The 12,449-nt window shown below is 37.6% G+C and overlaps 1 protein-coding gene across 1 annotated transcript in view; it reads right to left on the bottom strand.

Moving 5' to 3' along the window:
- Positions 1 to 12,449, bottom strand: part of pappa2 (pappalysin 2) — a 71,989-nt gene that overhangs the window by 41,975 nt on the left and 17,565 nt on the right. The window contains exons 3-6 of the mRNA XM_088598143.1: positions 9,510 to 9,658; positions 4,166 to 4,459; positions 3,547 to 3,739; positions 2,896 to 3,017 (exon numbers count right to left, since the gene is read on the bottom strand). Of these exons, the coding sequence (XP_088454269.1) occupies positions 2,896 to 3,017; positions 3,547 to 3,739; positions 4,166 to 4,459; positions 9,510 to 9,658 (758 nt within the window). The remainder of the gene's footprint in view (positions 1 to 2,895; positions 3,018 to 3,546; positions 3,740 to 4,165; positions 4,460 to 9,509; positions 9,659 to 12,449) is intronic.

Genomic DNA, 12,449 nt, shown 5'->3' with positions numbered 1-12,449 from the left:
AGCATTTGAAGTGTCTTGTATTTCAGTAAAGTAAACTAAACTTTGCACGGCCATGCCGACTTTTGATTTCAACGGTACAGTCTTTCTGGTTAAGATATGCTCACTGCTAAAGTATTATAATTCACATACTAAAATGGTTTTTAATTCACATACTAAAATTGTTTTGTCATTGGCATTGACTGTAAACCAAGACAATCTAAAACATAGTCTGGGAAGTAGGCGCTTACTGAGAAATCAACATTTTGAACTGTATAGCCATTCCACAGGTCTGTCTGAAACAGACAGGGACAATTGTGCTCAAAAAGGGGCAGGGCAGCAGTGACAAAATAATTTACATTCCAAGTGGTAATCTGCAGTCTGGGACAAAAGAAGCATGCTGTGCTCTCTACGGAACAGCGAGACTCTAGGAGGATCCCGCAGAAATCAGCATTCCTTAATGCTCACACATCTGCTTCTAAGCATGGGTAAAGTCACGATGTGCTTATGTGCCTTAATGTACAGATTTGTCCGGAATAAACAATTCAATGTCAAGTAAAACACACACACAAAAAAATAAATTGGTGAGATAAACACTGAGCTGTCAATTATTCTATCAGTTGTGACTTCCTGTTTTCTATTTTGATGGAAGATTTTGATTTGGAAATCAAGCTGTCTCAACCTTCCCATTGTAGTCAGCTTTGCCTGAAACTCTGTTTTTTTCTGAATACTTGACAAGCATTACTGATTCAGATACATCTACTCAGACTTAAAAAAACATAAAAAATGTTATTGTGCCAAAGATCACGTATAAGGAGCTGTGCAATAACATCACAATCTGCAGGTGTGAGTGAAGTGTGATGATTCCTATTCATGCAATATATTCACAGATGCGTCAATTACTTCCTCAGCTATAATCATGCATGCATTTTTCTAACACACACTTAGACAATGTAGGTAGCTGTGAAAATTGTTCATTCATTTCTTTCTAAGTATTATTCATTTTTGTTACTCTTTTTTAAAATAGCTGCTATGATTCTTGTTTTTTCTGTCATATCATTGTTAACACTATAATCACGACCACATTTTAGTAACTGGAGCCATCCCGTAATTTTGCTACAAACAATGTTTTTTTTTTCTCTTTTTCCCACACGTTGGAAGAGAAGGATTTCCATGTATTACGTTCAGTTTGAAACTGTTTTTAAAAAAATGTTTGATATGCGTCAATTTAAGGTACTGCCCAGCCCAGCTTCACAGCATCCTGATTAAGATAATCAGTTACATCTGTTACATGAAGAATAATGTTTCAGTGAAATACTGGGTACACATTGATTTTTTAATGACAGCTGGATCTTGGACCTCTACTAGCATTACTAAACTATGGAACTATTTTGAGCACCTTGGTTTTAAACAGCACAAACAAGACGTTTTAAGGCAATTATTCCTTTTATGATTTATTTCTTTATACATTGTTTCCAGGCTTCCATAATCTTGCACGCACCTAGCTGACAGGAGAAAATTGAATCTTCCTCTATTATGAGACACTATTTAGTGCGGGCATCTGGCCAATGGATAGGTCCAGTGCTTTGTATCGTTGCTAATCAAAACTGAAAGTTTTGTTGTCGTTGTTGTTGTTATTGAGAAATGAGGAATAAATTAATATATTTAACATATTGCACAACTCCAAGAAAACATTTGGCAACATATAGCTTAATCTTAAAAAGAATGTATTAAACCAACATGTTGGAAGGCACTTTAAAGAGCAACAAAAAAAGAGTAAAGGAAACCCTTCCACCTAAGTATGCATTTTCATTGCAATGCAATCCTGTATGTATGTGACAACATTCTTACAAGGTTTTTATTTACTTAGAAGTTGTGTTTTTGTCTGTAATATTTCAGTAAAAAAAAAACTCCAGAATCTCCAGTTTCACTACGGTTTGTCTCTTTGGCAGCCATAAAATCAGCACTTTATGCTGCATTTGTTGTTTGTTTTGTTAATGGATGGATCCCAGCAACAACAGAACGAGATGGGAGAACAGAGGAAACAATCCATGATCAAATCTGAAACACAGGAAATCTGCAACAAGTTTGTAAGAGTTTACATAAATGTTTATTTGGATGGGTTTTTTTCCAATTAAAATTGCTGATTTATGGCGTCACTGACTGCAAGCCCTTATTGTAGCCCAGTGTTCTTGGGTAGAAGTGAGTACATACAGCAGAGCTAGACAATGAGTACACACAGCTCGTGAAGGTATCAATTTTAGGATCCTAGATAAGGTAATACATTTTACTGTCACTGTTTTTGGAAGTGACAAACACCCTTGTGCTCTATAATGGACTGGCGTCAGGGTGTGTCCCACCTTGTGCCAGTTGTTTGCCGAGATAGGCTCAAGGTCTCCTATGACCCTGAATCGGATGAAGCTGTTAAAAAGTGGATGGATAAAATACCCTTGTTTCAGCACCTGTAAAAATGATATCCTGCATACATGTATGAACCATGGCACTGTAGCCTACCTAGCTGGATTTGTATCTCTTGGAAGTAAAAAGGTGAACATTGTGTGTGCTGCTAAAATGCTTTTTGTATATGTGTATTCTGTGTTTAAAGTCTTTGATTAAAGCAAAACAGAAAGGTAAAGCTTTATAATAGGAAAACAGAAATGATTAAGTCCATTATGGCTCTTCCCATAAACAAACTCAGAAACTATTTTCCATGCACAACGTCACACGTTGATACTATTTGTTTTTCATCACAAATCATTTCGATGAATAAAAATTCAGAATCCATACACATTTCCATTATCGTGAGAAAATGATTCATGATGGGTATTTAAAAACTATTATCTTAGCATTTATTTTTCTCAACAACACCGGTAAGTGATTTGACTGGGGAATAAAATTGAAAGATCTACTATAACTGACCAACAGCCTCTTCAGGAGTCCAGTAACCAGAGGAATCACAGACACGGGGGGAAGTTGCCCTGTGGGCATACTGGTGGAAGGATCCATCTTCCTCACAGTCTCCACAGTTGGTTCTGCCCTCTCTAAGAAACACAGAAGAATTCTAATCACAAGACAGATCAAAGTCTGTACTCTATTACATAGGGAAATGTAATAAAGAGAAGCTTTAGGGAAGTAAGCGAAATGTTAATTCAGTGTATACAGTTTCTATTGTGAAATGTTTACATACACATATCATTTACATTCTTTTATGATTGTTTTCTGAATGTGTCAATTCACTTAAATACTGTTGAAACTGCATTTTTGATGTAGCTTAAAAGCTGCATTTCAAAATATAATTCTAAAGTAAACACACTAATCTACCACAAGACTGATGATATTTTATAGCAGTCTATTTGATGCAATTAAACTCAGACTTTCAGAGATCCTTTTATTTTAAGGAAAGTAATGAGGCAATTGGTAATATAGAAGGGATTAAAACATCACAGCCACACCATCATGGGCCATTAAGAGAAGCTGTCTTGCATTTACTGTACATCTGCATTATTAACAAACAGTGACTCCAGTTTGGCAATTGATATTGCCAAACGACTGTGAAGTGAAGTCTTATACCTATGGTGTAGCATCCCATTCACAGGAGGCAACCAATGAATGGACACAGAATCTGGACTCTGACCAACCACCATGGGTGCAAGGGGCACAGGAGAGGGCTTTTTGCCATCAACCCAGTTCTGATACACCAAGTCCACATAACAATGCATCCGGGCAACCTGGTTAGGAGTAAAACTGTTGGTGCAGTTGTCATCTGAAACAAAGAGAAAGGTTGACAGATCTAAATCATTATACAGTACCTAGAGTTATAGCTCTCCTATGATGTGGATCACATTAAGAAATCATTTGAAAATGTAACTGGTTTTAAGATGTTGAAATTTTGAAGGTCAGTCTCCAAACAAACAGCAATCTCTATACAGAGATATAGCGATATAGAGATATAGAGATTGCCTGCAGCAATCTCTATAGATTTGGGTTACCAAAATTCATTCCAGCTCCAAATGCTTTTACTTCAAGGCAAGTAAATGGCTCGAAAATGAGCTGAAAAGCAAAATAAAGAATGCTGTGCGCACTGAAGAGAAAATCAGATGTTTCATGGATTGCTTTAGCATTTCAGGTTGCTGTTATGGACAAATCATAGTCACACAATAAATAGAAAATAGTGCTTGACAGCAGTTACCTGTGTAACTCATGTAGTTATTGAATGGTGTTCCCTCAAAGACAGATAGGCCACAAGTATCATTGACAAGATCTGGGTCACGGCAGGATTTAAATTTTGGTGTGGGTGCCGTATCGGCACATAAGTCTCCTGTTTCCATTGAGGGTGTGATCTCCCGGCAGGGGTCATCACAGGACTCACACTCACTGACCCCTTTGAAAACATGATAAAGTCCTAAGATGTGTCCCATTTCATGAATCATGGTATTGTTGTGCCCAACAGTGCCAAAGTAGGATGGATTGAGCACCATTCCCCCTGAAAGCATGAAAAAAACATATTCAAAACCTTTGGAAAAAAGAGCAGAGCTTGTTAAAAATTAACATTAGAAGATATACGGTAACTTATACGCATGTGTCAAATAAGATATGACTGACATTTTAATTAACTCGGTTAAAGCAGAAAATACTGGGTGTAGCTCAGGAAGTCAGAAAGTTAGAAAAGGGCTGAACAGCACTGAAAATTTATGGAGAATTAAGTTATGGAAAATAAGTTATTCAGAATGAATATACTGTTAAGTACATTGCAGCCCTACCCATATGGAAATCACCTGAAGTTTTCTGTAGAAATGTCCCATATCTGTGAAGAGACCCTATTTGTATAAGTATCTTGACAGAAATGGATTGAAAAGAGCACAGTAAATTATGTTGAATGCTGTGTATTGTATATTTTAACACTCCTATTCAGTACAGTAAACTCAAAATGAAACACTAAAATTGTTCCTTCCTATTCCACACACATGCTTGCATGAGTCTTGTAAAAATGCGTCCAACTTTTAATAAAATCTCTCAGAACTCATTATTACCAAGTGGAAGTGGGTTTACCTCTCTTGGTATGCTTGTAAAAGCTAGGGAAATTATGCATAATCCCTAAAAGAAGCAAATATGTTAATAATATTTCTTCTTTTTTTCCTTAGTAGGACTCTATTAAATAGGCTATAAAATGCAAAGCCAAAAACAACAGGCGTGTATTTAGGATATGTTTTTTCACTCTACCAAGATTTTTAACATGATCTGTATTTGAGAAAGAAGAAACCAAATGATTTGTAGTAGCAGTGTAGTAACTACCGAACTTTTAAAATTCTGAAAATCTGAGGATTTGACATCCTCTTTCTTCTACCTCTCCAGAAAACTTTGCATTTGCAAAACTGTTCAGATGTCAGGAAGAATTCAGAATTATTTGAAGAAAACAGCTTTACAAACCTAGATAGTCTTACAAGCAATAGGAAAAGAAGAGTAAATGATGAAGTAAGGCATCTTAGAGATAATGGAAAATGTTTAAATAATAAAAGCGAATATATTAAATTAATATGTCATTAGGTGTCTACTGAGGAAGAAATTGATAACATGTTTCAGGTTCAGCAGAGAAAAAGTTCTAAATTAAACAGTATAAGAGCATAAGTTGATAACAGTGTTACAAGTATTAAAAGCACTTAAAATAAATCTCAGGGACCTAGAGGTATTCTATCAAAAGTAATTATGTAAAAAAGAATTGTTATTCACAGGGTATTAAAAAACTCTTCCAACATTTATTTATTAAGACTGGGATAATTTCTAGACTGGAAAATCACGAACATTTCAACCATCTGTAAAACGGCTGACAAAAACCGAACCAAGTAAACACCAATAAGTCTTACTTCTAATATATAAGGTATATAATAATTAGAAGTAAGATAGAGAAACATCATTTTGGCAATAGGAATCCATGGAACAGTTAGCTTTAGATGATCAGATGATTTAGAAATGGTCATGGTTTACTAACGTTTTAGGGTTCTTTGAACAAGCAACAGTAAGGGACATCAACAAGGCAAATTGACATGGTATATTCAGCATATAAGAAGGCATATGATGTTTCTTATCAGAGATAAATTATTAAATTACTGTCTGTTACACAAGATTTAAGATTGAGAATTAGCTAATGGTTCAAATAATGATTCAAATTGGTGGAGTTCCACAGGTATCTATATTAGGACCATGGCTCTTCTTAATTTTTACTTATCTAGATCCTGATATGGTTAATAAACTTGTCATATTCACAGCTGTACCAAAAGAGAAGGATTAGAAAACACTGTAGAGATGGAAAACATGCTCTGGCATTTGTGTAACTTAAACATTCCCCTTTCTGGAGAAAAGACCCAAATCTAGTCAATTTTCCCTCATTATTGTTTAACATTTTTAGAATTTATAACATAACCAGTTGGTTAAATAAAATTCTAAATTAGGTTTTGCTAATCTACCCAGAATATTCTGTTTAACCAGAAATGGTGCTCAACGGGAGTTAGGTTTACTGTTGCTTTCCTCTCCTAATCTAGAGCACCTTCCTACCCAGGTTCCTTCTGTCTAAATCATGATGGGATTCCTATTGGCCTCAGGCCACCACTCCCACCCAAGAACCTCTATCTTCTATCGCGCATCCTAGATGAAGAACTAGAACTAAGGAAGAACTAGAACTCCTAACCATGGAGTACGTATCGGGGAGACCTAACTGTGCTCTTCCCTACCTCATCTTCCCTTCCATAACCCTGGAGCAAACCATCTTCTCAGAGAGTGCTCTCCAGGTGGCTAGACGTAAACACAGGGAGATCTAAACGTGCTGCTTTCCTCTCCTGACCAACCATCATTTGTAATTTTGCTCATGTTTTGTTCGTATTTTCTTAACTTGACCTGCTGGAGTCCTATGGGTTTTTATGCCTATTCAAGAGCGATGTTCACTCCTCTTTGGTGGATAACACTTCTACTGGCAGGCACCGGGAGATGCCATCATCCCACCGCTACCACTATATACAGTATACCAAGTGCGAGCATCATGGCAACCTGCCACCTGTCACTCATCGTCCAAATCTCATGGCGTCCCAACTACGCAAATTTCATGTGGCATTTAAGCTGACTTGCAGCTGGAATTTTCTTCCATGATCTCAGTACTTCACTACATGGAAGACTGCTTCCTATGTGGAAGACTGATCAACCGTAATATAAACAAAGATTTTGCTCTAACTTGGAGTCTCCTTTAAACCATTGGCAGAGAGTGTGAGTTGAGCCTTTAACCTTAAAGCCACTCTCCTAAATCACCTAAACCAACAATACCCACTCAGGTTGATAGCTGGTTCATTACAGAATGTCATAAATAGATCAAAAGAAGTTCATTTTCTAAACTAAAAATCAGCAGGTACAGTATTAAAGTATTAAATAATGCTGATGCAAGCCCTAAAATTATTTGCATACTTCAATATAATTTATGCTGAATAAAAGAACATAGTTTATTGTCCAATTTAAATATGTACATCACTCAATTATTCTGTTTTTTTTGCCATGGTCTGTGAACACACCATGAATTGAATTTTGATGTCATAAAAAGCTACAGTCATATCATAGAAATTGTTAGAAGAGAAAACTGTTTTGATCTCTTCAGTGTTACAAATTAATTTGGGCAACTGCAGGAACCCAGTGTAAGGAATGCTCTTTTTTATGACAGAGCATCAGGACAGTGATGTTCTGGATTCTAATTCTTTGGGTGTGACAATGAAACAAAAGCATGTGACAACATTTTCATTTTGTTATAAGAGACAGGTACAGTATAGTATGTATAGGATTCAGATGCCTTTGGAATAACAACATGAAACTGCAGTTTAACTGTTCAGCAAAAGCATAGTAATAACATGAACAATAAACTACTAGTATTAATTTTAAAATGGTTCATTAATTTTAAAATGGGTTCAGGCGAAGAACATCTGAATTAACAAAAGAACACCTGAAGAAGGCTCCAGTCGAAACGTTGTGTTTTCTCTCTTCTCCTTTCAGCATGGAATAAACCTATTACTTGTTCCTTAATTTTAAAATTTACACTATACTTGGATTCACAAATGCTTATAAACAATGGCATTTTCTATACCCGAAAGATTACCAACTACAGGTAAAGTCTTTCCTTGTACTTTTGAACTGAGAGGGAATATAAACATTCAATGCAAGCTCTCATAGAGATCAGAATAATTGAGCAACAACTGAGGCATTTAGAGAGTGAAGACCTAGAGAGTAGGGAAACCTGATGCAGTTGAGGATACCCTACAGGGGTTTCAGGCCTTTATAAAGGAGCTGGACCAGAGAGAAGTCTGAGCTTTAATGAGCACTAAAACACAGCACCAGTTAAAATAACAAAATAAAAGCAGGAGACCTGGCAAATGTGTGTATATGGCAACAAGGCTAATCCTTTTTTTATAGATTGAAGAGTCCTAGGGCTTGAGGAGACATTGTGATGAAAAATACATGCATGCTGAAAATGTTTCCTGTTATACTTTATCCAAGTTTTCTGCTCATTATGTTCACAGTGGATATTAAGGCAAATTGAATAAAAACCACTGCCCACCAAGGTTCACAGCCACTGAAGCAGAACAAACATCTGACGTAGAGACTTAAATGTCCTCATCTAACACTACCACACATACACAAATTCATACTGTATTAGATTACAGTTTCTAAACATTTGAGGGATTTAGGCACTGGACCTCATTCATAAAGATTTAGTAAGTGTGCGCAAAAGTCACCTGTAAGCAGTATTACATTAGATGTCTTTAAGCAGGTTTATATTAACAAAAGGATGTGCCCTTAATGAAGACTTGTGCAATAGGAATCATTAAATATTTCAGCACAAAATCAAAAATGTCTGAGTAAATTGTATGTGAACCTTAATCATAGGTCATATCAGAAAATATTCCATATAAGATGGTACTGTATATCTGAACACAAAAGGCAACTAAACTACACTGTGTTTAACATGATGTGTTGATATTAAGAACATATGGGGACATGTAGGAAGATGGTTTATGAATCCTCAGTTTCCAATAAATGAGAATATTTATCCAGTTGTCAAGCTTATGTGCGAATATGAGCTGTTTCTATTTAAGTTAAGAGAATGCAACATTTAGGAGAAAAACTGTTTTTGCCTTAGGTTGGGCTTCGGCAATCCAGTAACAAAATAATATGCATGTTCTGTAAAAATATCTTACCTATTTTGATTTAAAAACTGAAAAAAAAAATAATTGTACAATTAAAAACATAGCTGTCTTTTTCAAATAGTACTATTTAAAGACTCTGAACCAAAGACTCTGGTCCAGAGGTTTCGAAACTGGATCATATTGCCCAGAAAGGTGAAGGTGGCAAACTTTGATTTTTACTTGAGTTTCCAAGATAATTAAAACAATACAGAGAATGACAGCCTCAGCAAGGAAGTAGACTGTCATCAAGTTCAAATCAGAGACATGAGACCATATCACATTTGGTCACAGTGTGTGAATGTAGAAGCAGACATTTCTTACCCTGGTGACTGAGTGCTTCCTTTGCCCAGGGCCATGTGGCAGCTCCTGCCAGTTCCTCTCGGACTGAGTTACTTGCAAAAAACACATTGAGATACTCTGAGCTGCTCAGCTGTGAAATATCCTTTAATTCCTTCACACTCATATAAGCCCTGGGAAAAAGAAAAAAAAGGGAGAGTTTTACCATTGATCATGATCATCAAATACATTGTTTCTGAATATTGCCTTCTAGATAGCACAGTGATAAACTGGGTGGCAAGTTAAGCCAATATAGAAAATGCATGTACTGTATTTGTATGCAAACTAAAATTGAAAATGTGATTTTGAAAAGCCTTCTTACCTTAGTTAGAACAAAAGACACTGGATTGAACAAAAGGGCAACTAGTCTGCTAATCAATTAATTGAGTGCACTCCAAAGCCAGGTTATAGACTCTTGCAAGGTCTCAGCTTTAGTACAATTATATCTGAAATGATATCTTTGCTCTGTACTGAATTTTTAAATGCAATTATTCCACCTTAAATTTAACAAAACCAAAAGAACATAATAATATCTACATATGTGGTGCATCAAAAGAAATATATAATTTAGACTGGGAACAAATTCACTGTCATTTTTATTATCACTGTCATTTTATTATTGTCATTTTATTTATTATAACAATCTTCCTTGGAACAGGTGCACTGACGTTTTATTGAAAAGACATAACAAAGATAAATTGTTTGTTTGGAGTCTGAATATATTACCAGAGCGTCTTTGCCATCTTTTCAATTTTTGTATTCTTCACAGGTCTCTTCCAGATTCAAGATTCATACACCAATAAAGTGTGGAATTTCTACCTTGAGGGATGTTGATTTGTCACACTATTACTCTGCCTTCTTATTCTGATTTATGTCTTGTTTGTCTTGTAGAAACCAAATCTGAACACACTTATGTTGCTAAGTCACTGAACAAAAATGTGGAGCACAGGAGTATCTTTATCTAGTGTTTGTAATACCATGGTATGGTTTGACACCTTTTAGGGACCTGTGTATTGACGTGTTTTGCAGCCACTAAGCTATTTCTGCATGACTCAGGTATTAATTTAAACTTTGTGAAGATATCATGTCCTGACTGTCATTAGAGATCTTGGGAAATTCCTGCTGAGCCCTTAATTTTGGTTTTCTTCTTGAGGCCTATTTTCAAATGTTCTTTCAGCTCTTAGTTAATTGGGATAGTGTCATTGGTATTATCTACATTAATTAGTGAGTTTCAGAATCTCCTCCATTAGGGTGTGTTATCTGAAATGTGACCAACTGGATTTCAGCAGAAGGATGTTACAACCTGTTAGACCAGCAAGAGCTCACAATGCACAGTTGCCATGGGGGATAGGAATATTCCCATGAGGAATCACCATCATCCGGGTGCTCAACAAATGCAGTTCGGGCCACTGTTTGGGCAGTTCCTCCCTCTACCACTCAGGCACCCATTCAATCATTCATCCCATGGCTATTTAATCCTGAAGTGCCATAGAAGGTGGCTCATTCAGCTACAAGTTGCAGTACTGACATCAGAACAGTCTCTCTATGGGTTGCTAACCAAAACTGGTCTACACTGTAGCCATCAAACTCATTTTCAACCCTAGTTGGCAGCCAGCCAGCCGTTACCCCAGTCAGTAGCCAGCCTCTGCTGCGACAACATCAGCTGCTGCCCCTGTTGACAGTCGGCTTCAGCTTCAACTACAACCATCTCTCTGGTCCACCTTTACCTTACAGCCAGTTCCTGAACCAATCCGCTGTGGTCTGTTCAATTTTACCAGGCCACTGTAGTTCCTTTGGCTTCATAGCCTGTCAAGGCTCTTACAGCTGGCTGGCATTCTGCCCGTCTGGCTGCTGTGATCTCGAGACCTTCATCAGTCTGCAATGGTCTTTTCAGTGTCCCTAGACTGCTACGAGCCAACCCCTGCTGCCACTTCTTCGGTACTCTAGTCCTCTGCACTCAGGCTGCCAGTCCCCGTGCCGGCCTGCTGTGGTCTCCGCAGGATCCCAGTCTGGCAAGGCTTCAGCAGCACAACCGGTCAGCTGTCAATATCTCCGAGACGCCCTGTGGCAACCTCTATGGCTCTGTTGCTCAACAACACAACAGCAGCCAGTCTGAGCTCTTGTTAAACTGAGACCTCAACAGCTCACCAGTCCAAGAAAAGTCGGCAGCCCATTACTGCTGTGACTGCTTCAGCTCTGCCGGATCGAGTACGGTTGACGAGTGGCGGCTGCGGTGACTGTCACGGTCACTTCCAGTCCATTACCACCGTGGCGATTCCATCTACCACTCAATAGGTCATCCCCTCAGCCTTTGGCCTTCTCCGGTGAGCTCAGTCTTCAAAATGTGGATAATTTCGGGAACATCCAAGCACTTGGAATCCAACCTAAACCTTGCTGTAAAGCTACGGCACAACAAAGGATAACTATCTTCATTTGCTCTCTTCATTTCTTCAAAAGGGTGTTTTTGAAACCCAAGTGCAGAAAAACATCTAAACAAGACTGTAGATTAGCTAGAGGCATTAATTAGCACTGGGTGGTTAAGGCTCAGTTGTATCTTGCAGACACAGGGGTCTCTCATGACCTGCACCAAGAATAACTGGCACAATTTAGTAATTATGATGTTGATTATTATTAATAATAATATTGTAGCGCCCTCATCAGGCATTAATGGGGCACCAAGCAAACGAGCAGTGGAGCTGATGATGTCATCCCAAGGAGAGAATGCTGGGATAGATGGGAAGTTATCTGGGATAGTTGGGAACTATCAGAGACAATGCTAACTCTTGGGACAGGGGGAAGGACAGGTGTTTGTGTACATGATATGCATGTGTCCCATGTTTCCCCATCCACTTTGATCTTAGGATTCCATTCTGACCTTCATGGGCTCTGTCAGTTGGAACCCCCTACCTTTACTCTGTGCCATAA

The sequence above is a fragment of the Lepisosteus platostomus genome, chromosome 11 (assembly GCF_059453375.1).
Source record: "Lepisosteus platostomus isolate fLepPlt1 chromosome 11, fLepPlt1.hap1, whole genome shotgun sequence".
In the NCBI taxonomy this organism is placed as follows: Eukaryota; Metazoa; Chordata; class Actinopteri; order Semionotiformes; family Lepisosteidae; genus Lepisosteus; species Lepisosteus platostomus.
This window is presented reverse-complemented; position numbering and strand designations above follow the sequence as displayed.